This window comes from Mirounga leonina, unplaced genomic scaffold, assembly GCF_011800145.1.
Source record: "Mirounga leonina isolate KUSES-001 unplaced genomic scaffold, KU_Mleo_1.0 Mir_53, whole genome shotgun sequence".
NCBI classification, from domain to species: domain Eukaryota; kingdom Metazoa; phylum Chordata; class Mammalia; order Carnivora; family Phocidae; genus Mirounga; species Mirounga leonina.
Window position 1 is genome coordinate 90543481 of NW_023270807.1, and position 25650 is coordinate 90569130.

The window sequence follows — 25650 nt, forward strand, 5'->3', positions numbered from 1 at the left end:
GGATGTACCAACAGGCATCTCAAACCTGAGATGTCCAAAACTCAACTTCTGTTTTTCCCCCAACAAACTACTGTTACCACAGCCTTCCTCAATTCCCAGTGGCTCAGACCAAAATTCCCTGAATCGCCCATGACCTCCCACTCCCATCCTGTATCACACAGGCAAACAAGTCCTCTGCTCTTTCTGAAAAAATATGGCCAGAATCTGACCACTTCTCAGAAGTGCTGAGAAACGCACTTCTACTGCTATCACCCTAGGCCACACCGTCCTCTTCTCTTGCCTGTGTTATTCTAATTGTTTTTTAACCGGTCTTTCCTCTTTTGACTCTTGCTTTCTTCAGGCCTATTACCAATACAGCATAGTGATCCCCATTAAAAAAAAAAAAAGGAAGGTCAGACCACATCACTTCTCCATTCAAAACCTCCTGATGGCTTTTTATCTCATTCAGGAAAAGTTACTCTGACACTGCTCCCTCATTACTCCTCTACCACTTGCTACTTCTGCCTGCCAAATATGCTGACTGATTCTATTCCAGGTGTCCGCCTGCTGTTTCCAGCAGAAGGCAGTTCTCTAAATCAGAGCTTCACATATGCTGTTTCCTGTGCCTTCAACGTCCTTCCTTCAGATATTCATAGTTGAATCCCTCATCTCCTTCAAGTTTTAACCCAAATGTCATCTTTTGGTAAGGTCTTCTTTGACCACCTTATTTAAAACGTCATTCCCTCTTCTCTTTCCCAGATTTTTTTTTTTTTAAAGATTTTATTTATCTATTTGACAGAGAGAGACACAGCGAGAGAGGGAACACAAGCAGGGGGAGTGGGAGAGGGAGAAGCAGGCTCCCCGCGGAGCAGGGAGCCCGATGCGGGGCTCGATCCCAGGACCCTGGGATCATGACCTGAACCGAAGGCAGATGCTTAACGACTGAGCCACCCAGGGGCCCCTCCCAGCTTTATTCTTATCCAATGTGTTAATTATCTCCTAAGACAGGAGTTAAGATTTTTTTTCCCTCTTACATCCCCTACTGAATGTAAGCTCCATAAGGGCAAAGATTTTTTTCTGTTTTAAGGGCTGAATGAATCCCCAGTGTCTAGAACAGAGCCTGCCACATACTATTCCTTTAACATAGGCTGAATAAATGAATGTACACACAATTTCTTGTGAGACAAAGGAGCAAGTGGGAAGTCCATGGACTAAATGTGGTTAACTGAGAGGGATGGCAAACAGAAGCAGGTCCAGGTGGCAATAAGCAACCATTTACTCATACAGAGGGTAGGGCATTTAAAAGGGTTGACTAATCTCTACTTTATTCAGTAAAGGTAATATGAAATAGCTATACATTTGAATTATTCTAAATCCAGACTTAATCAACTTCAAATGGAAACTGTAATGCTATTTTTCACTTACCTACAGTATTTCCAGAAGCAAATTTCACCGATGAATTTATCTTACTTTCCTCTGACAGGTCAGATGGTTTCACAAGTAATGGGCTAGTGGGATTAGTATGATCTAGTAGAGAATTAACAGTTAAAAATACAAGAACTGAATTAATAAATTCATAAACTTCAGAGTATAAGACTTCATTTATGTATTCCAAAGAAGTAGCAGGTAAACCTCATGAGATATAACACAAAATAGCATTTTTAATAAAAATATAAGCTTGTTCATATAGAATTTTGTTTTCTGCCGTAACAGAAAATAGGTTATGACAAAAAAGTCAACTTGCATGTTCATACTTTATTAATTTTATCCCTTCAGAGTAATTGCTTAAAATACCACACAAATGGTTGTAAAATAAGTAATTTATAATGTTGACTTATACAGAAAATAAATATACTTCTGAGAAAATATACCTGTAACTAAAACATTTAATCTAAAATGAGAAACTTCAAGAATTTAAGCAAAACAATTTCAAAGCCAAAATTTATTTTAACATATACCTCTTCAGTTAAGATCTGAACATACTTTAATGTAAGTTCACAGCAGTTATCATAAAAACCCACAGGGTAGAGGCATGTGGGTGACTCAGTCAGCTAAGCGACTGACTCTTGATTTTGGCTCCGGTCATGATCTCAAGGTCTTGAGATGAAGCCCTGCATGGGGCGTGGAGCCTGCTTAAGATCCTCTTTCCCTTTCCTTCTACTCCTCCCCACCCTCTGCTTACAGGCACTCTAAAATAAATAAATAAAATCTTAAAAAAACTACAACCTACAGAGTATTAGAAAAGTCGCATTCCCAAGTGTCCTTATTTTTAAACTTTAGAACATAAATTCAACAGTTTCCCTTTTCTTAAAAAATTTTAAAAGATTTATTTGAGAGAAGGAGAGAGAGAGCACATGCAGGGGGAGAGGGAGAGAGAGAGAGAGAGAGAGAATCCTCAAGCAAACTCCCCACTGAGCTCAGAAGCCAACACAGGGCTGGCTGGATCCCAGGACCCTGAGATCATGACCTGAGCCAAAATCAAGAGTTGGGTGCCCAACCGACTGAACCATTCAGGCACCCCTCAACAGTTTCCTTTTTGAAACTGTAATATAAATTGAACAATACATACAACCAAACATATATATGTGAACTAGTAGAAAGTACCGTTAAAAAATAAACAATTATAAAAGAAATCTGAGCCCTCAAAGAATAATTGTGTATTTCAGTTTGACACTAATCTAAAATACAACCCAGCAACAGCTTCCTTACCACTGCCAGCTCTTTTCAGTTCCATTTCCTGCATGTGGATTTTGCTTGGAGTCATACGAATGGGAACTGGATGAACAATAGCGGTATCCTAGAGACAAATGGGAGGAAATACAGACTTTGCATTAAAAATGCCAAGCCGATACCATGAAATAATAAAAACTAACAACACTTTAAATAGACTTTCTTATTTATGCTAAGGCAAGCATGAAAATAAGTTTCTTAATTACAAGTTTTAGAATCACATGTAAAAAATCAAGTTCACCATGTGTGCCTAATAATCTGATTTCTTTTATAAAAAGTACATTTTAACTTCTGAGTGGTTAAAGCTTTGAGTGAAAAAAGATCTATAAAACTACCTACAGGTGAAGACAATATTCAAAGGCCAAGTGTGAGATGATCTCATCAAATTATACAAATCTGAACCTTTGAGGTTAAAGCGAACTATTTCATGAGAACCCAAAGACTAACAGACTGAATGAACTCTTCTTCCCTAAACTGCTGAAAAAAATCTGACATTTACTTTTTCCTATATAAAACAAAGGTAACAGTGCTTGCTATATTGTAACAGCCGGCATGATACATAGTGTCTACAGATTAGTTTTACAGAGCTGTTGAAAACTTCCACAAAGGCATGCATTTTTAAAGAGGCATAAGTTAAGACTCCTACTCTTAGTGTTTTTCTTAAACCTTGTCATGACTGGAATACATCTGATGTTCCTAAACTTCATGAGTGGCAAGTCTAGTAAGAGGAGTAAGGAAATTGGTAGTACAGACTTTTTGAAAAGAATGCAAACAGCAAAGTAAGAAGAGAGGACAAACACAAGCCTCTCCGAAAGAGAACAAAATGAGAAAGGTGCCCCTGGGGCCACGGGCAGGCCTGGCCCTGGGAGCTGAGACCCACAGGGGAGGAACCAGAATAGGATCCGGCATTTGGCTTAGCAGCAACAGACCAGTACTGCCAAGGGGGCTCCGCTCCTTCTACGAGGTGTCAGTTCACGTTTTGTAACACTGAACTTGAGATCCTTCAATTTCAAATATCTAGTTACGAGTTATGCTTATAATTCAGAGTGAAGGATAGTGACTTTTCAGTTTAAGTCAGACACCATTTTTGGTTGAGAGTAGCAGGTAACACCCAAGCCTCTGCTCGAGGAAGTTCCGTTCCAGCATACTGTCTCTTGTTTGACAGGTCTCCCTGGCTTACTCTCATCATCTCTACATTCAACCAATTTATAACAAATGAATTCTTTGTTGCAATTATACTGATAGATCCATTCACAGTAATTTTCTGCCCCACACCAGCGAGATTGTGGAAAGAGCTCTAACATTTCCCCTATAACTCTAAAATTAGTTATAAAGATGAATATTATAACTGGATAAAAGTTGAGATTTCTCACAAAATAATGAGTTACTCTCAGGAAAATATTTTTAACAATATACTTAAGAGGTTCTTTGTTGTATTTATGGTTATAAAAACCACGGCTTTAGGAATAACTACTACTTTCTTAACTCACAATTTTAGTGGCAGAAATAAATGCCATAAGAATCAAAATTTAACCTTATAAGGCAAGATCAAAGGAGAAAAAATAATTCATGAGACAACAAACTCTTATTCCAAACCCAAAACAAGCTAGGAAAATACATGCAAAAAAAATTTAGTAGATGTTTTAACTCATAATATTCATCTAATATATATTTTCTGTGTATATAAGATCAGGTATATAAAACTTTTAACAGTTGGAACTATGAAGTAACCTTTTCATATATTTCCAGTACAATACATGGGACGCATGATAATGACTCCAAGAAAAGAAAATCATGAATGTTCTTCTATTCATTCTCCAAATAATTTGCCTAAGTTTCTGTGCCAGCAAATCAATTTTGTATCACATACTTCAGACATACAACCACTGGTTGCTGTGAGCCTGCAACAGTTTTAGTCCAGCAGATCCAGCTGCTAGCAGGACAAGGCAATTCCTTGCAGAGCATTACACAGATGACAGGCCTACCCTCCAACTAGTATATATTTACGAAGCTCCATTTGTGATTGTGAACTGCAGTAGGATAGAGAGCTTTGACTCTAAACATTTTGACATCCAAATGAAGAACCATGAATGCCAACATGCTTCTGAGTCCTGAGCCATCAGATGCTCCAAACTAGCATCCTCTAATTTAAAAATAGAGAAAAAAGTATAAAGACTGGCGAGCAGGCTCTGCCCAGTGTCTTCTACCTATTCAAATCACCTCATCACCTTTAGGAAACCCATTCCTAATCACTCATGGCACATTTAGGTCATATATTTGGGCATCTGATTTATGTATACTTTATTGACTGTATTATGCTCATCTATTGTATTTTCTTGCCTTAAATCCCATTATCCTGCCTGAGTCCAGCCTCTCTACTTCTCATTTCTGTGTCACTCATCATCTTGCTCTCTCTTGATCCCATCGATCCTTCACATTGTCTGTTGCCTGAGTGATCTTTCCCAAGTGCCTCTTTCTCACCCCCATCTTGTCATGGCACTCCTGGCTGGCTATGAGATAAAGTTCAGATCCTTGGTTTAGCACACAAAGATCTTCCCAGTCTGGTTTCAACCACACTCCCTAGCCCCATCATCCCCCCATCCACATGTTTACTCTATACTCCCAGCACATTAAAAGATCCTGCCTGTGATATTCTCTCTGCTTGGAATGCCCTTGTACATTTCTGCCAATTCACAGTTTCTTTCAAAACTCAGCATACAAACATAACCTCTTTTGTGAGAACTTTCCCAAATACACTGGGCTGAGCTAGCCCACAGTTCTCTGCCCACAATTTTGTTCACAGCTATATACAATTATCACAATCAGCTATATTACAACCATCAACTTATCATGATTAAGCTGTGGTCTACTTAAGAGTAGAATTTTTTTGACATTTTTATACTCCTAGAGAGTATCGCAGGCACCTAGAAAGGGGGCTCCACCAAACCAGATGAGTTGGCTGGCTATAATCAGTAATCAAACTAACTTCCTTCTTATACCCTGAATTACTCAGAAGTTCTATAGCACTCAAGACCAGGCATAAATCATGGCAAAGACTAGTGCATTACACTTCTCATCAGTCTAGAATTTAGTAGTAGAAGCAGATTCTACCAGAGGCTATTAACGATAAGCAGACAAAAGCAATCAAGTTTCTAGAAATGAGATATCAGAAACTCAATTTCATTACAATTCTGGGAGCCTAGTTACTACCCATCTCAGTTTGTATGTGAGGTCACTTTACTGTGTGATACAGATGTCTCTTAAGTGCTACAGAAAAGTATGGGGCTTTTCCTAGACTTTCACTTTACTGAGCAAATGCCTAATTATCAAATTTTAGCTTTTTAAAAATATTCCATTAAATATTTTCAACACTGTAAGGTATGTAAATTCGTATCAGAACTGCAGTGGCATTTTTCTTTAGGTGGTTCCCTTCTAATCTGTATGGACCTTATTTACACACTTATAATTATTTATAGAAGACTTGCAAAGGATCATTTGGGATTATGGGTATAGGCTGTGTTCTGTAGAAGGTAGTTTGCCAGGTAAGTATTAAGTGAAGGATAAGAACTTAGATCCTCAGTGGTAGCAGGCATTCTCCTAATGGCAAGTTTAAAGTGACATCACTAGTTGGGGAACAAAGTTAAGATTTAAGTTTATCACTATAAAAGAAAAAAGATATTTCTAAGCACCAGATTACAAATATTTAAGACTGCCAACTTTATCAAGTTTAGAGATCTAAATTTAGGTTTAAAACAGCAATTAACCATTTTTAATTTCCTATAGCCTCCTGCCACACTAGAGATAACAAAAGAAAGTACTGAGCCATATCATTTTAAACACTAGAGTCAGAATTCACAAATTTGGATATTTTTTCTAAGACGTTGGAAGAACATCACTATGATGAAGTCAAATATTTCCTGGCATTTCCTGCCAGTCACAAGTCAATTTATTTTGCCTCTGAGTTTTATATTTTTATATATAATATTCTTTCCTGGCCTGACAAAAAAATCATAATACTATGAATGATTATTTTCACCCTCTCTTAAGGGTTGGAGAATAAAACAGAGCAATTCTGTATTCCTACATCAAACTTGCCTTTCCAATAAAGCACTTTTATTAAGTATTTTAAATAAAATTAACGTGACTATGTAAGTAGGAGATAATAATAATATGGAGAAATAAACCTTAGAGCAAAGGTAAACTTTCTTTTAGCTTATAGCACCTGTCACTTCCCAAGAGACCTTAACTGAAACTACTAATAAGAAGCAGAAATCACGTTTTGCTTTTTTATTCCTTAATTTTCAGGTTGAAACCAAAGATTAAAGCAATTAAGATTGCCCTCAAAGTAGCAATAAGAAAAGCAAAGGGCACAGATAATCTACATATTAATTGGCCCATAAATAATTAACAAAGTATGAAATAGACACTTAAAACAGTTCCATACTTTATCTGGTTGAATTCAACGTAAGGGCATCCTATTTCACAGATAACTCTTTAAAATTATAAAGCACAGATAAGATCCATTAATTTAAACTACTGAAGATGAACTACTATCTTTACATGCCATTTCTCCCAAATCCACAATCAAATAAGGCCATTACCTTATCTGATTCAAAATTAATGGCTCTTTGATCAGAAACATCTAAAAAGAATGCCTTGTGTCACTTTCTCCGTATCTTTTCACTCATTTTTTTAAAAAATCCTACCCTTACTCTCTTCTTCCCTTCCTACTTACTTCTTCTTTTCTTTTGAAAGGTGCCTATCAGCATGTCCTCCTCTTTAAGAGAAAAAAAAAATAAAAGGAAGAGCAGGAGTGAAGAGTGAGAAGGATGATTAATAGCCAAGGTTTTAAAGTTTTCAAATAATTTGAGGGATGGGTAGGGCCTATGTGAAATTAATTCTGTGGGGACAGAATTTATTTTTTAAATCAAGATGTGAACTTTGTAGCATTTTCAAAGCAACACAGTGAGCCACAGGAAGACAAGACAGAGGCTCTCTTGCACAATGGGAATCTGTGACCAACAACTATTTTTTTGAGGAACTTGATTCTCTAACAGAACTCAACATACTAATTAAGTCAAAGCCATTCCATCTGGACTGTTAAAATGAAAGATGACATTGCATATTTACATACAAAGTACATATTACATGATGTGTAAGCATACAAATAAAATAGTATTTACTAAGTGTCACCGCACTGAGATACACAGTATATGTTTACCAGAACATACACTTAATTAGCAAATGAAAACAAGGTCAGCTTAATCACTTTTCACAAAATGCTTCCTTAGACACATATACTAGATTTTAAAAACATACAGTTTTCTCTCATCAAAATAACTAGAAAATACAAAAAATGATTAAAAAAAAAATGTTCTTTCCACCATTAAGCACACAAAAATTGAAAAGCCTGCCACCATTTCCCTCTAAGCACTCCACTCAATCATGCATATCAGCTAAAAACCATAATGAATGGAAATTTGGGTTAATAAAATTAATTTCAAACAAGCAAGCTAAGTGATTGACTTACAGGATCAGCTGGTGCAATGTTAGAATCAAATTGGGTCAGAGTTTGTGAGCTTGAAGAGCGTTCACTAAATGTCTCCCACTGCTGAACAGACAGAGGAGAGACAAGTCAGCATGATGAGAAAGATGGAGTAAAAGATCATTGGAGAAGATTTAGCAAAGTAATTCAGAGGTTGCACTGCAAGTTGTGTTTCAAAGGCCTGACAAAATTCCATAATTTCTATTTTTCCATAAACATGTTATACTTATCTAAGCTGGGTCATCTTATAATGTAAGGTGAGCAGCTTCACATTCAAACGTATAATAACAATTTACCACAATCTCAATGGAAGAGATTCCAAGTCTCAAAGAATTAAAACTTAAAACATAATATAGGAACAGAGCCTAAGTGGTATAAATGGTAACAAAGTAAAAATGTAAAGGGGTTTGTCTTGACTAGAGAAAGAATTACTTCAAGTCCTTCTTTCAAAATTCTAATGTTAATGTACTGATTTGGCGATGCTAATGAATCCTGCATACCAAAGTTTTGGTCAAAACAAAGCAAGTCAGTGCGACTTGCCAGTGCGACCCCTGAAAGATGATTCTATTATGGACGTGCACATATTTCATACATGTGTCTAGATACTTAATAAAACATAATTTAGATAAAATGAAAAGGTTTTTGGAATTAATATATGTTTGCGCTTATGTCAATCTGTAGCAAGTCAGCCCCTGCCATGAGCACTGCGCACAGGGCCATGCCGGACCACAAGACAGAGCTGCCCGTCAGGCACCATCCCCACACCCCATGCCAGAAAAATCAGAATGCGGCCACAATGAGAGCAAATCAAGCATCTGAGTATGTGTTACATAGAGAAGACTGATTTTGATATGAAATACTACTCCTCTACAAGAGGTACACAAATAGCACACCTCTTAAAACAGGTGGAGTGATAAGTCAATATGAATTTTAGTAAATTCCATTTGTTTTGAAAATCTTAGTAATAAAACAGCGTAAGATTTTATGTTAAAATTGCATTAAAATTATCATTAAAATTTGCTTAAGAATTATCAGTTATCCTCTGAAGAAGGAAAAACATCTACACATATACAATATATACATACAAATGTTTACACACAGACACACCTACTCCATTAACCAAAATCCTTTCTATAATTCAGTGTGGAAAAATATACATTTTTATGCTTCAAAGTTCGACTTACTATTTAAAATAGTGATATTCAATTTGAGAAGACATGTAGAAATTAAGTATTAGCAAACGTGATGAAAATTATTTACAAAAATAGATAATACAATCTTTCAACAACCTAACACTGATGCATTCAAAGTGATTCTTAAAGAAAACCCACAATAATTCACTTTCATCGTGATGTTAGTACAATTAGTTTCCTCAGTAATTATTGTTGCAGGGGCACAGAAGGAATTTTTAAAATCCTAATTATTTAATTGTGGAGAAAAGCTTAGATAGATGTAGAAGATTTTTGCCAAAAAGAAGGTATTACCTATCCTATTTGGTGGCATGAAGCTCTACCCGGTTTTCTAAGACTATACGTAAGTTACCTGGAGAGCAGAGACACCCTGATCTTTGTAACTTCAGTATAATGGCTAAGAGCACACGCTCTGCAACCAGACTGCTGGAACCCTAGTTATGCTGGACAACCTTAGGCAAGTCATCTGACCTGTCTGTCAGTTTCACCATCTGTAACACGAGACTAATAATGCTGAGATCATGGGATTGTGGCAAAGATGTAAGGAGTTAATATGTGTAAGGAGCTTTCTGAGCAGCGCTGGCACATCAAAGGTGCTCGATAGATGTTAGGCATTATTATTAGTGTTATCCAGTGCCGGCTCCATATTCACAGGCGCTGAATAAGTATTTGCTGAAAGAGTGTTAGTGCTTTGTGGTAGAAAGTTAAAATATAATGTAAATGCCATAACCTAAGTAGGTATTTTTTTTATAAATATTGTTGAAAGGTCTCAAAATCAATGTTAGTTTTATTAACATTCTGGTTTTCCACATATAGTAAAAAAATATTATGACATTCATGACTTTTTTAGCAAGTACTACAAAATGAAACTTGCTAGGAATATTTCAAGGGAAAATGCAACTACTGGAATCAGAATTTGGAAGGGAAGCCATTCCTAGGCTTGAATGATCACATCGCAATTTTACTTAGAATGAAGATGGGCTTTGGAATTGAGCTGCTTCTTAGAGTTGCTTTTATTTATGAACTGATATCAAGGGAATATAAATATTCTTAATCTGATAGTGCTTTTAAAAAATGACAAATGAAAAAATGCAGCAAAAATTAGTGATTTTAAGAAAACTGATCCTACTCTCTATAAAGCCTCTCTACTAGTAAATTCTTTTAAAGCTTAACTCTTCCCTCTAAGAAAACACTTAAATGGTTGTTTTGTAAGTATGTCATAATGTCTCAGACACCAGTATCTGTGATCATGTCCTAAAGCAACAGCAAGTACTTTAAACTGGCCAGTTACTTCTCTGCTTTTCAACTGTCCAAAATTAACTAGTGTTGCCTTACTCCAGTGCTTTTCAGCCTTTAAAATACATGGAAAGTATAGCAAGCTTAGAATTTTTTCCTAGAAGTCAACAAACTTTTAGATTTGTAGCACTATAAAGGTGATATTAAAAACTATAAGGAAAGAAGTAACTTGTTCACAAAACTGCTCTAACGGCCTGAACAGGGGTTTTCATAGGAGTTCTACAGAGCACTAAGGTTTAACAGCCTGGGGGCCTCAGGCAATCTCTTTCTAATCAGAGCGGCCCTACTTCTACTGATTTCTATAATGGAGTTCCAAAGTGATAGGGGAGCAGTGTATTCATCTCAAATTTCATTTTGCATGCTGTGCTTGGTCTTACACAACTTTTCTTTAACCACTCATTTAACAGTGAAATCATTCCATTTTGTATTGCCAAAAAAAAAAAAAAAAAAAGAACTAAATTATTATAAATAGCCTGGGTTGTATAAAATGCATTTTTCACGTGGAAAGCTGGATTAGTGACTTCTCACACACCACTTCCAATGCTAAGATTCCAAATGTATTATCACATACCTTGCTTACAGGAATGAGAAGGCAGTGATATGGTGGGCACCGTAGTTGACTGAATGTCAAAGGATCTGTGTTTAAAGCTTAGCTCTAGTCCCTCATTGGCTATGAGATATTTTGGCCAAGATATCCACCCCTTTTTATTGACTTCGTGTGTCTGCCCCATCTAACTCACAAGATTTTAGCAGCAATGAGTGCTGGAAACCAAACGACAGTATTTATTATGAAAAAGTACTTTGAAAACCTCAGTCACATAATTATAAACATTTATCACAGTCATATTGGGTATGTTCTCTCAATTATGCATGCATACCAAAAGTTATATGCTGAAATTACTCTGTCTAGAACTTCTTACCTTAAAACAATTTAAGTTAGTAAAGAAAAGGGAAGCTCTGCTAACCTCACTGCTCTGATTCAACTCAGGCCAAGTCTGGTTTAGTGACGGCATTGATGGAGACTTGCTTGGAGGTGCTTCTGCAGGAGAGCCTGAATAACCTACCTCACCTGGCTGATCCCCAACGTCTGCAATTTAAAAATAGAGAAATTCTCTATAAACAATATATTTTAATTTAAAATATTTACTTATAAAAAAAAGCTAACAGAACATTTTCACAAGTAGTAATTTATAGTCTGACTTTCCTTTTCTTCTGTTCCCCAAATAAACATTTTAACAATCAAACAATCACGCAATACTTATTCCTGTTACTTATTGTCTACTTGAAACCACAGCTTTCCATGAAAATAAAATCCAATTAGGCATAAATAGAAAAAGAGTGTTACACGTAACAATAATGCAATACAGCACATGCTTTGAATCATTTTCTAATAATCTTATACCAGTTCCCAAAGTGTATTTCATGGAATTAATCATTAGGTGCTTTAAAAAATTAGGCTTTCTGTTCAAATAAATGTGGGGATACTCCAATTCCCTTTTGGATCCTCATGCATATCTGTATATCGAAGACTTGTGATGTCCTAGAGCAAATAAACTTTACTTAAATCAGTTTTTCCCCAAACACAAACCTTTTTTATCAATCAAAATCCCTCCATATTCCCTTGGAATATAATTTGGGAACAGCTGATTTATAACTAATTCACTCACATTTTCTCTACAAATCTCCCGTTACCAAAAAGCAGCAGACTATTGGCAAGGCAGACAGCAAAAGGAAAGGAAGAGTCCCAGGCATGGACAAAGAGCAAAGTGAATGAGCCAACTTTTATCATTACAATGTAAAAACAGAAGGAATTTTAATGGTAAGTAAATTCTCAATCCACTCTTCCCAAATTTTACATGGCCTGGAATACAACCCCAGTCTGGAAATCACATAAACTGCCAAACTAATGGGGAATACCTAATCTATTGAAAACCTGTGTCAAAAATATGATTCTAAAATCTGTTACTATCCCACTGTTTGACCATGGGCAAGTTGAATAAAATAGCACCTAAGTTTCTCCATCAGAAAGAAAGACATTTGCCATTAAATGTTAGCACTGTACTTAAAATTCCTAAATAGATAGCCATATAATAATTTAGCACTGTAAAGGTTTTTACATTTCAAGCCATTCATAAGTAAATTCTTTACATGTCAGTGCTTAACACATACTAGGACCTAATACATACTGTGCACTCAAGTATTTATCTGAGTTCCTTCCAGGTTCTCCTTCATTTTAAATTCATTCTCCTTTACTGCTACTTTCCTAAAACAAAAATTACTTATTGGTATTTTGAAAAAGTTCTCAAAATTTCTCTTTGCCCTATTTGTGTTAACATGTCTATCTCAAAATATTTCCCCCATCTACTTATCCTGACATAACTTCTTCATAGTCCTATCACACTGTGAGTTCTAATTTACAGTCCAGCACCGTATCTTGATAAATTTTTGTTTTCTAAGATCAAGAACAGTTGCTCTTTTTTCCTTAATCCAACCCCTTTCTCAATAAATGCGTCAGAGTGGTATAGAACCGATGCTTCCGATAATAGTCAATTAAGACTCTTAGAGAAAGACTAATGAAAAAATTATTTACAATAAATAGCAGCAGTAAATCCCTCATGGGGGTAGCTTGTGGTTTTCACTGTGAATGAAAATTATGGATTTTTTTTCTATGATAACCAAGAGAAAGGAAGTTAAGAAAAGGAAGATAATGGCTATAAATTTGACGATGTTTACTGAAAGTGAACTGAAGGTGGTGAATGAAGAAATGTCTGTAAGAGATTACCCAAATCAGGTATTCATATGAAGAAAAATAGAATTAAAATAGTATTAACTACATAAAAAAACTAATTTTCAAAAGAACCTAATTAAAGTCAGACTATTGATTAAGATTCAAATGTCACCTTAGGGCAAACTGGGGCCCTGGTTTGGCTTTCCAGACCTTTCTCCTGTCAGTCTTCCACTTTTAAATCTAGGATCAGAAAGTACCCCACCCACCTCAGGGTAGTTACAATTTGGGGTAGATTGTGGGAACCTCTAATTCACTGGTACAAAGTTGCAGTGGGTCCAGCTTCTTGAAGCTGAGAAGTAAACCACGATTCACCCAAATAATTACACTTCATCATTAGCTAAGAGTTATTTTCCTAGAGTAGCAGTTCTCAAACTGTGGTCCATGGATTCCTGGGGCCCCAAGACTCTTTTAGGGGGGTCTGAAAAGTCAAAGTGGCTTCTGTAATGATAATAATGCTTTTTTTCTGTGTTGGCACCTACAAGGATGCAAAAGCAGTGGTGGGTAAAACTTCTGGCTTATCAGCAAGAATCAAGGCAGTGGCGCCAAAATATATTAGTTGCTATGTTCTTCACCCCCACACATTCCAGTTAAAATAAAAAACATGCATGGCAACTTCACTGAAGAATGCTCACAATTATCACAGTAAAAATTATTTTTATTAAACCTCAACTCTGAAAACACATCCTCTTAATACTCTGTATGGCAAAAAGGGGAAATATATATAAAGCACTGCTTCACAGCAAGGATCATGGTTGTCTCAAGGAAAGATACTTGTGTGATTCAACTGTCAGCTGAACAGGCCACTTTTTTCATGGAACACCCATTTTTCTTGAAAGAACAGCTGATAAACTATAATTATTCAGACTTGGGTATTAGGCAGGCATTTTCTCAAAAATGAATTTAGTGAGCCTGTTATTTCAAGGAAACCAAATGTCTTCAGTACTTGTTATAAATGACAAAGTTTGAGCTTTCAGCGAAAATAGGAATTTTGGAAAATGTGTAGGCATGTCCATACTCTCAAGAACTTCCCAATACTTCTTTGAGAAGATAGGTTATATTAACAAAAATGTTTTTGATATTTTATAATAAAATGTCCCAATGTTTCAAAGATTTATATAATTCAATGAACTGATATTTTACAAGCAATCAATGCACTATGTTACAAAATCATGCATGGGGTAAAAGATTCATTCAAAGTATATTCAAAGTGCAAGACAGACCTATGGATTTTAATGTAACAGTACAAACAATTCATTAATATGCTTTCAGCTTTCACAACGCAATCAACGTTTAAGAAATTACCATCTGTTGAGTTTGGGGGTAATACCAAAGAATATCTGTAATTATCTGAAAAGAGTCCTCCCTTTTACCATTGAGGCCACATTTCCTTCATGTACTAGAGACTGGCAACCTTTTTCTACAAAGGGCCAGATAGTACATGTTTGAGGCTTTGCAGGCTGCCTATATGGTCTCTGCTGCGACTATTCAACTGTCGCAGTGCAAAAGCAGCCATCAATAATTCGGGAAGGAATGAGCTTGGTTTGTGTTCCATTTAGGGAACACAATTTCATTTATGGAAATTAAATTTGCATTTCATAGAATTCTCATGTGTCATGAAATACTGTTTTTTCCCCCCATTGATTAAAAACAACACAACTACCACCACTCCATCTGTGGGCCGTACTAAGGGGACTGGATTTGGTCCTCAGCACTTAGTTTGCCAAATCCTGATACACTTCAAACAAAATAACCCATCTAACAGACTGAATGCAGGACTAAACATGAGAATCTAGCTGTCTTCTATTAACCGAGATACTAAAAGATTTGCAAACATGTAAAACAATGTCACCCTTTTTATAATGATTATTTTTTAATTTTGGAGAATAGTTATTTTCTTAAAATTATCTGTTAATATGTAAAAAGTTTACTATTATTATTTTAAAATAAAGCATAAAATTTATCAGTTTTAATTTCTAATAGGGTAACTATTTTTTTAAATAGGGTAACTATTGACAGATCTAATCCACATAAACAGAGGCTCTTTGTGGTCCACAATAATTTTTAAGAATGTAAAGGGGTCCTAAGACTAAAAGTTTGAAAAATAACTGTCCTAGGAGATCCAAAAATTATTTCTGGAATAAATTCACAAAATTACACATTGCTTCTTTCCTGCTTCACATATAGAACAACAAATGGTAGTAGAAAAAGAGCCTATGTTCTAGAAAGGTAATGTCCTAATAGTCATGAGTCCGAGGAGAAGAATCAGGTGTGTAAATAAACTGCACCTCCTTCAACCTGGCTCCCTATAAACTCCAACAAAGAGCTTCATGCCCACCCACAGCAGTTAGTCTTTGAAACTGTATCCTTATGGAGGCAGGGGTGTAGTTTTACTCTTACCTTATTCAGTGTTCCAACCTAGCCTCCTGCTGGAACACTGTGTCAACCCTGCCTCCCTCCTGACGGTTCTGCTCTGCCCCTGACATCATCAGAGCATCAGGGCTGAAAAAGAAGAGCATGAGCCTAAATTATTTGTTAATGTAAACCCTGAAAGGGCTTTTATGCAAAAAGTATCTCCATGAATAAAAGTGTGTCTGGAAGACACAACCCAGTGTGATCACAATGACATACTATCAATCTACATTTAAAGTTAGAAATGGTAATATTAAAGGAGTGCACAATGCATTTTCAGGATCACACTATAAAATAAAAACACTGTCAGTAGTTTTCATCCTTCTAGCCTCCAAAGATTCTGAAAAGTTGCCAGATTCAGTTTAGTATAGTGTACCTGCTGAACAACCTTTTTCTTAAAGAGCATCAGTTTTATTCTAGGTTTATTTTTTCAGTATTATACTCAACATGCTAGCATTGTTTCAAAAATGACTGCCAGCTATTACTAATCTTATAGAAATATATACACTCCCTAAAGTCTTACAGTTTAAAACTTATTTTGCTTTCAAGTAGCAAAATACATCTAGGAAGAATTCTTCAATCATGAAGCCTCAACCAAAGTTGCTAACTCATTTAATAGCTTTATAAAAAGCAAAAGCAACTACGTGTTTTATTTGAAATGTGAATACTATGCTTACCCAAAAAGTTCTTAAAATAAAAAATAAACAGATGTGGATAAATTTTAAGTCTTCAAGGAAAACTACTAACGGTACCTTTTTCATTTATACTTAAAAGATAGGGATAAGCAGGGGTGCCTGGGTGACTCAGTCAGTTAAGCATCTGCCTTCATTTCAGGGGCTCAGGTCATGATCTCGGGGTCCTGAGATCGAGCCCTTGGGTCAGGCTCCCTGCTCAGTGGGGAGTCAAGCACTACCTCTCCCTCTCCCTTTCCCCACCCTCATGCTTGCTCTCTCTCTCTCACGCACTCATTCTGTCTCTCTCTCTCAAATAAATAAATCTTAAAAAAAAAAAAAAAGATTGGGATAAGCAATGAAAATCCAAAAAGAAATTAAAGAATTTAAGATATGCTTTGTTTTGAATGGTATCACATCCATCAAAAACTACATTCTATATGCAAAATTAATTTTAATTTTCAACACTCCACAAAACGGAAACTTATTGAGTAAGCAGAACTTTATACAGTCTACGCAGAAGTTTCTCAATTTTATTTCAAGGATTTTTTTTAAAAAAGTGAAGGTAAATATATGTAACAAGGTTTGAAAGAAAACATTCACCCAAGATCCTAATTAAATTGTAGCCTGTTAACTTTTTTTTTTTTGCAGTATTGGTCAGCATTTTATGGGAACTATTATTTGACTCAGCTACTATACTAAAGATTATTATCTACAGATAGAGTCTCATTACCCAAGTACAGCTTAAAATGGAAAAAGCCCACTTAACGTTAATCCACTTAAGATAATTAGAATTTCATAATGAAAAATAACTTAATTAAGGCTTTGTTTTTAAAACTTTACACAGAAAATTGTAAAACTGAGTATAAAGACCAAAGAATAAAAGACGTTACAATTTTGGGGTATAATTTAGTGGCAAAATTAATAAAAATAAGAATTCAATCAGTGAGCATTTAACAGAGGGCCTGTACCTAAACACAGTAAATAAAGATACAATATTGAGAAAGATGACAAAGCTCCCATTTATTTCCATGGAGTTCTCTTTCTAACAGAGGAAGACAGATGTCCTTCACTTCACTTTTGAGTTTTGCAGCACATTGTAAAGAAAAAATACAAAATTTGTCCTTTTTACAAAAAATAATTAAAAGCATCAGTAGTTATTCCCAAGGACTATTATGAATCCCCTGATATGTAAACCATAGTCTTTTAAAGCCCCTATTGGGTCATCCTTGTAGAAATTTTCTCCTTCAAATACTACCTAGTCTTGTTAATATCTTTGCCAGGAATTTGAGGAGTTCTAATTATTTTGACCAATTCATTAAATGGTGCATTTTTGCCAATATTTATAATTGTCCTGATTTTTCAGCTACAACACCCAACTATCTGGAAAGAAATGAAACCAGTGTTAAGAATGTTTGTGTGTGTGTGTGTGGTTCCTTAAGTGTAAAGTTGATGATGAATATTAGTAGTGCATATTTTCATTATTTTTCCTCTCAACTAAAGGCACTTGGAAGAGTGAATTTTCAAAAATAAAGACTTAGAATTCTTTATATAAAATAAAGATATATGTATTTTTTTTCTTACAGTGCTGTTTTAAAGTTAAAGTTAAGAAACTACCCAAAAATCCATCAAGACACTGCTTAAATTAAGGCGCATCTATATTATGGGATACACTGTATGATAAAGAACGTGACAGTCCTATATGTGACAAAGTATAAAGATGTTCAACACTATAAAAAAATTAAGGCTATATAGTGTGATTGTACTTCGTGAAAACAGTTATCTGCATGTATTATTTGTGTTGGCTTTTTTATGTTAAAAGTTTCTGGATGAACAGAAAACTCAACAGTGATTTAGCATCAAGCTAGTCTCAAATATGGATTTTTTGTAAACTACTCATAAAAAGTCTATGGCTTTTAAAAATAGTTCTATTAGAAGTACTGCTAGGAGTTTGGGGATCCATGCCATGTACCATATCAGCAACAATGACACATGCTCAAATTTACTATGTGAAGAACTGATGACGGAGGACTAGGGAACAATTCCTCTCTGGCTCTGAGCATCTCAAGCAGATATTACTGAACTGCTCATGGGTAGTGTGTTATGAAGACAGGAAACAGTTTTAAAAACAAGTGGCTCAGCCATTTAGTCATTTCAAAAATGCGAACGCCTACTTATATACTCAGCTTGCACCCTGCTAGGTGCTGAGATATAATAAACAAGACTGATTTGGTTACTACTCGCCTTGGATCCTCCAGGCTAGTTTAAAGAGAGACTTACCAAATAATCACAAAAGCTGTATGTCAAATAGCAACTGTGCTCCCAAGAAGAATCTCTGGGGATTGAGTTGAAGGTATACAGCATTGCAGTGTGTTTGGTTTTGTCCTTTTAAGATACAGTGTTGTGGAAGGTTAGCAGGTCACTTTAATCTTTTTTTTTTTAAGTAGATAACCATTCTTAGAAGATGAACATTCTTCCCTGAGTAACAGCTTCAGAAAGGTGTTTCCATAGATGAATTTTTGGATGCTTTTTTGGTAAGACAATAAAAACAAAAGTTTCCCTCTGTATTTACTCTAGCGGCCAAATTCAGTGCTGATGTTAAATAATAAGTATTTTAATTCAGGCCCAAATAAGCACTCTACCTATGATCACTAGTTATTCTGTTTTATCTGCTATTTAATCCCGTAAACCTGGTCAAATGATTTTGGAAAAATTACCATATGTCCCCAAAGCCATGTTTGCATGCCTACAGAAAGCTTAGCTTGGTTGCTCCAAGTGGCTGGAACTCAAGTCACCACTGTTCATTATTTATTTTTTGATAAGTTATTTAAATTGCAAATACAGAATACCTGTAGAGCTAATATTTTAGTATGTCCCAACATCACAAACTTAGAGTAACAGCTATATTTCAAAGACAGAAATGTGTTAAAAAATATTGTACTTTAAAAGTGGCACACACTTAGCATTAATTCACTCAGTATTTATTTCCTGACCAACTTAGTACATGCCTGGCAAAGTGCTATGTCCTTAGGATACTACCATGAGTATGATGCATTTCCTTTTTTTTTTTTTAAAGAGCTCAGTGAGGCAGTAGAATGAGGAAAAAGAAGAACAGGATTCGGTATGATGTGTGTGCCATAATAAGCAGCATGTAGGAAATGTTACAAGAGATCAGAGAAAACAGAAACTAACCTTTGCCTGTCAGTCCGAAAGCCTCCAAAGAGAGGCTTTGAGAATATGATATATTCTCAGATCAGCCAAAAGAAACTGTTTGGGTATTTCCCTTTTAATGTCTAAAACTTCTAAAGTGAACTTCTAAAAACATACCTATTTTAAATTATTTTTGTGGATACTGATGGATCCACAGTGTCACACAACAATTTCTATATTCAAAGGACATTGTGTACTATGAATCTCAGGCTTATTAGATGTAGGTGAAAAAAGATTAATCAGTTTTTCCCACCCCAAAATTAACAGAATTCCAAATTTATCATTTATAAGTAGGCAAAGCAGATCTGAATTTAATATTGTGTAGCCAAACGTTTATAATAAATTTGATCAGAAAACCATATAATATTATGTTGGAATGGGAAAAAACTATTTGATTCTTTGAAACCTATAATTAGAGCAATAGTGTACAGATAAATGCAGGCAAAAAACCAGTGTCTCTTTGCTAAACAGATTTAACAGGTATAAAAAAACAAATGCCCAAAAAAGAAATTCCTCAGTCATGAGCCTTAAAATTCAGGCAGTAGATCAAGTTTAGGAAGAACCAGAATTTATTTAAATTAAAAACAAAAAACAGGGCACCTGGGTGGCTCAGATGGTTAAGCGTCTGCCTTTGGCTCAGGTCATGATCCCAGGATCCTGGGATCGAGTCCCACATCGGGCTCCCTGCTCCTTGGGAGCCTGCTTCTCCTTCTGCCTCTCTCTCTCTGTCTCTCATGAATAAATAAATAAAATCTTAAAAAAAAAAAAAAAAGATCCAGTTTAAAAAAAAAACAATGGGGTGCCTAGGTGGCCTAGCCAGTTAAAGTGTCTGCCTTTGGCTCAGGTCATGATCTTAGGGTCCTGGGATAGAAACCAGGAGCCCAGGCAGCTGGCTCCCTGTTCATCCGGAAGTCTGCTTCTCCCTCTCCCTTTTCCCCTCTCCCCCCACTCATGAGCTCTCTCTCTCAAATAAATAAAATCTTTAAAAACAAAACAAAACAAAAAAGCAAAAAAGAAATTCCACTGACTACATGCAATAGCCAGATTTACCAATCTGAATGCAACAGATAACAGGTTCAGACAAGTCTCTAGAGAATAACATAACAGAAACTTGACTTATTTTCTTGTATTAGTATGCTATCAGTTTTCAAAGTATTAAAGTCACACAAAAATTCCAGATACAAGGCCCAATTTTTAAAACGAAATACCAAATATGTAGCTACTAAATTTCTTCTGCTTTGGCTACTACCAAATAAGCTAGACAAAATTCTTTTCATTTATTTCTTAATTAGGTAAATTAAATTACTGTGAAGCAAAATTACCAACAAAAATACTTAGCTTTCAGCTCAAGTTAGAGGTTACCTAATAACTACCTGAAATGATCAGAAAAAACCTAGGATTCTCATAGGATAATGTTCTAAAAAACATTAAATCAATGCTAAAGTTTTTAATGAACTTATTCATTGATAAAAAGTCAGTGTACAATTCAGGTCCTGAATGGCATCAAATCCACATTTCAGGTGGAGAAACAGAAGGAAAAAAATAGAATAAATGGTCAGAACTTGCCCAAGGTCACAGGAATAATTAGCAAAACTAGAAGCCGACTCAGATTCCTAACACCAAGGATACTGTTCTTTTCATGACATTAATAACATGCATGTGATTCCTTCTGTATAATTTAGGCAATAAGGTCAGATCATGTGCCTTTCTGGGTTAAAGAGACACTGCCTAATAGATAAATGCCCTTTTGAGAACCAAATTCTGTTTTAACTTTTCCTTTAAAAGTATAAAATTCCTTCCATCATAACATCCAAAAGAAAACTGAGATAAGCAAACTGAAAACAATAATTTTTAATTATGCTCATTAAGAATTTAATGTTAAGATTTCCTTTTATTCATTCTGAATTTTACTCATTTCTTTACCTCTTATATTCTTATTTCCTTTTAAAGAAAGCTACCAGAAATATGGGCATTACAAAAGCATTCTTGTAAACATGGTAACAAAAATAGCACTACCTATAATCAAACATAAAATTTCCAGATTTCTTTACAGTCAGAAGAAAAGAGTTGGGCTTTTGAAAGGAAAATGCCTGCAGATTGCATTGGTCTTACGATAAACCGGGCATCGTCCTTCAACGAATTAAGATGTATTCAATGGAAAAATGTTGATAATGCAGACAGGCTACCTTGCCTGCCCCAGACAATATATAATGCAACTTAAGGGGTGGCAAATAACCAGATACTGAAATGCCGGTCAAAAGTTAAAGTGAAATAGTGGCATATATTATTTATCTCTTTAAAAATAGGGATGTCTGGGTGGCTCAGTCGGTTAAGCATCTGCCTTCCGCTCAGGTCATGATCCCAGGTTCCAGGATCGAGTACCGCATTGGGAGCCTGTTTCTCCCTCTGCCTCCCGCTCCCCCTTCTTGTGCTCTGTCTCTCTTACAATCTTTAAAAAAGAAAATAAAACCTATTAAAATTGACTAAATAAAACAAACCATTAATCCAAGGTGAGCCTCTACAGCATACTCTGAAGGCAAATCTACTTGCTCTTGATGAAATGTCGATGTTCTTAAGTTTTAACAACTATCTTGATTTTGCTTTAAGAATCGTGTTGAGGCGCCTGGATGGCTCAGTTGGTTGAGCATCCGACTCCTGGTTTTGGTTCAGGTCATCATCTTGGGGTCGTGGGACTGGCCCTGCAATGGGCTTTGCAGTCAGCACAGAATCTGCTTGAGATTATCTCCCTCAACCTCTACACTTGCACTCTCTCTCTCTCAACTAAATAAAATCTTAAAAAAAAAAAAAGAATCAAGTGGTGTGTTTATCAAGGCCTGCAACCAGGTCCCTTCAGCTCCCGATCTTACCTGCTGAGTCCTCCAAATCAATCAGTTTGGGCATTAGGCTTTCAGGGAGTTTTTCTGGTAAGTCATAGCCATTCTTCCTAGCAACTACCAGATGAAAAGCAGCACAAAACTCATCCAGTGTCAATGCTCCATCTTTATCAAAGTCTGAAAGTTCCCTAGAAGACAAACTTACTATAAATATAATCACCTGCTTTGGATCCCTTTATGTCTCAAAAAAGAAGCAAAAGAAACCCTTTTCCAGAAAAAGTGCAATCATTAATTTTAAAAAATCCCATAGATGGGAAGAGGTGTAATAAAGCAAATACAGCACACTGTTCAGCTGCAGAATCTAGGCAGTGGTCATATGGGTGTTCAAGGCACAATTCCCTCAACTTTTCTGAATGCTTGAAATTCTTATAATAAAATGCTAAAAAACAGCCTAAATAAATAAGATCACCAAAAAATGACCCTTAATCCATATGCATTTTTAAGTAACAGGATTTAGTTTAAAGGCAGGCTTATTTAATAAGTCACTGAAATTTTAAAAACCTTTGTTTTTGCTGTTATCAAAGGTCTACACGTATCCACTTTAAAGCACCCAACAGAATTACAAGGCTTGATATTAAAAAAACAAAACAAAACAAAACAGCCCCCCATTCCTGCACTTTCTAGATGCAGAAGCAACCACTCTTGTATTTAACGCCTTCCACTATAAATAGCATGTATATATTGCTAGTTCTTCATTTTTCAGTTTAGGCATTATCTATCTTCCTTCTACCATAGCACTCTATGCTACTAAAAATCCTACTAATGAAATAATTTAAAGTAGAAATAACATCTATGTTTATCTGATAATTGTTTTTAAAAAGTAATTTGTGATTGTAATTTGTTTTGACTGACTAATTCCAACTACGTAGCAGCTATCCCGAGTCTTAGTTTGGATTTAAGTGGGAGATAAGCACTGTTCTTAAGCTCATGGCTTAGTACAGGTATAGGTAGAGCGAATGGTATAGGTAATACGTAATAGATATAAGCTTGTTAAAAACCAAATGGGTTACATATAACCATGGATGAACCAACTAGCTTTTATTCCATGCATTATGCTACCAACGAGAAATAGCGGCTACAGCTGAAAGAATTTTAGCACTTTTTGAAGAACTACTGTACTGGCATCACTTATTTCTTTTCCAGAGAGTGAGACAGAAGCTGACCATTTTAAGGCAATACTGAGTTCTTTGAGAACATTCTTGAAAAGGTTACTCTAATAGTTTATTTTTTAAGATTCAAAAATCTACCTGCTGGAAACTCCTTTGAAACAACCCATATTACCCAACTGAAGTGATACACCACACTTACCAAATGTGAGAAAGTTCAAGAATAGGAAGTTTTGATTTTGTAAAAAACTCTTTAGCTGCAGATCCTGAAATATTAAAACAGTGTTGTTTAATGTTATTCTGAACTTACAGACCCAAGAATAAAATGTGACGTTAAGAGTCTTAAGGCTTTTTTCATTGGAAACAAGGTAACCTTAATATGTGTATGTCATGTTTTTTTCTCCAGTGATTATAAACTCTTTTTAGACAAACAATTTGAGAATTATCTTTTATAATCTCTGACCAATAAAACCATGTCTTTGAAATTATGAAACTGAGACTTTGTCCTGTCCCATCCAGAAGAATTTCTGTTTTTAACAACTCACCTGGAATAAATCCGTTTAGATCAGGCTGAATGGTTTTAAACTGATTTACATAATACTGTCTTTGTTCATCTGTTATTTTCCAGGGATCATCATAACTACTGGATTGCCTACGAATTTCATTGGCAGTTGTAGCTGATGCTACAGTTCGTACTGTTGTCTGGTCCTGTAATGAAACATTTTTTTCCTCAGTACAGTATCTATCTATATGATTATACGGACAAAGATTGCTAGGTTATTTATCTTTGAAATTAAAACTTACTTTTTGTGGATGTTTAAAATATAAGAAGTCTTCACAAAGTCATCAGCAAACCACATATTTGTTATAATCAGATTACTGAATGTTTCTGCACAATGGTTATATTAAGTGTGTAGAATGATAGCAATATGTAAGCAACAGAAAGTTACGAAAAATGTGCTAAGAAAGCCAGGCAAATATATTCCTAGGGGCAGAAAACTTTCAAAACTTCGTTGAACAATTAGAAAGAAAATCAGCCAAAACTTTTAGTGAAACATTCCAATGATAACAGACTTTAAGACACCGAGCAGAATTCCGTGTTCTATAAAGAGTGAACTTGCATTTACAAAATTCACAATAGCAAAAAAAAAAAAAAAAAAGTGACTGCAGCAATACTCTGAATGAAGCAAATAAAAATGCAATACCAATAAAATGTCACACCTGGACAGAAGCAGGATGCATGGTTAAAAGAGTACTGGTTGGTGGAGTATCTGCAAAACTGACCCAGGTTTCTTGCGGTGGAGGTGGAGAATGCCCTGACCACACGGCGTCACCAGCAGAAGAACCTAAAAGGAGAATGGGTACACGTGTTGGCTCACTTCCGGAGAAAAAACAGTTACCAGGTTTTTACTATAACTCTCCATACACATATTATAAATGTTTTCTTTAAACTCTAACTTCGACTTCAAAGAAATGTTAACGATTTCCCAGGTGAATCTCTTCGGTCAGCTTAAAATTATACCTCATTTAAACCTTTTAAATTGTTATTGTGCTTTCCTTGTCAATAACTGGAACTAACACAATATATACCTTATATTCTGGGAAATCATCATTTATTTGTTTCCCCTTCAGAGAATCTGGTATCTATAAACTTTTGTCTAAGCCTCATATGTATATGTAAATGCAATTACCATTGTTCAAAGTGATGTATCTGCTTACAAACGTTCATAGTTGGCTTTTGCTTCTAATTAAGATACTTAATTTATAATTAAAAATTGCCTTGGAGGCAACTCTTAAAGGAATATTACCAAGTTTCCTTCAATTTACCACCC

The 25650-nt window shown here is 35.5% G+C and overlaps 1 protein-coding gene across 6 annotated transcripts in view; it reads right to left on the reverse strand.

Moving 5' to 3' along the window:
* REPS1 (RALBP1 associated Eps domain containing 1) overlaps positions 1-25650 on the reverse strand; it is an 86589-nt gene that overhangs the window by 11148 nt on the left and 49791 nt on the right. For 3 of the 6 annotated variants that reach the window (XM_034990780.1, XM_034990779.1, XM_034990784.1), the window contains exons 5-12: positions 25040-25164; positions 24364-24526; positions 24021-24084; positions 22686-22840; positions 11706-11827; positions 8240-8320; positions 2689-2776; positions 1405-1506 (exon numbers count right to left, since the gene is read on the reverse strand). In XM_034990780.1, the coding sequence (XP_034846671.1) occupies positions 1405-1506; positions 2689-2776; positions 8240-8320; positions 11706-11827; positions 22686-22840; positions 24021-24084; positions 24364-24526; positions 25040-25164 (900 nt within the window). The remainder of the gene's footprint in view (positions 1-1404; positions 1507-2688; positions 2777-8239; positions 8321-11705; positions 11828-22685; positions 22841-24020; positions 24085-24363; positions 24527-25039; positions 25165-25650) is intronic. The other 3 variants (XM_034990783.1, XM_034990782.1, XM_034990781.1) reach the window with 2 other exon arrangements.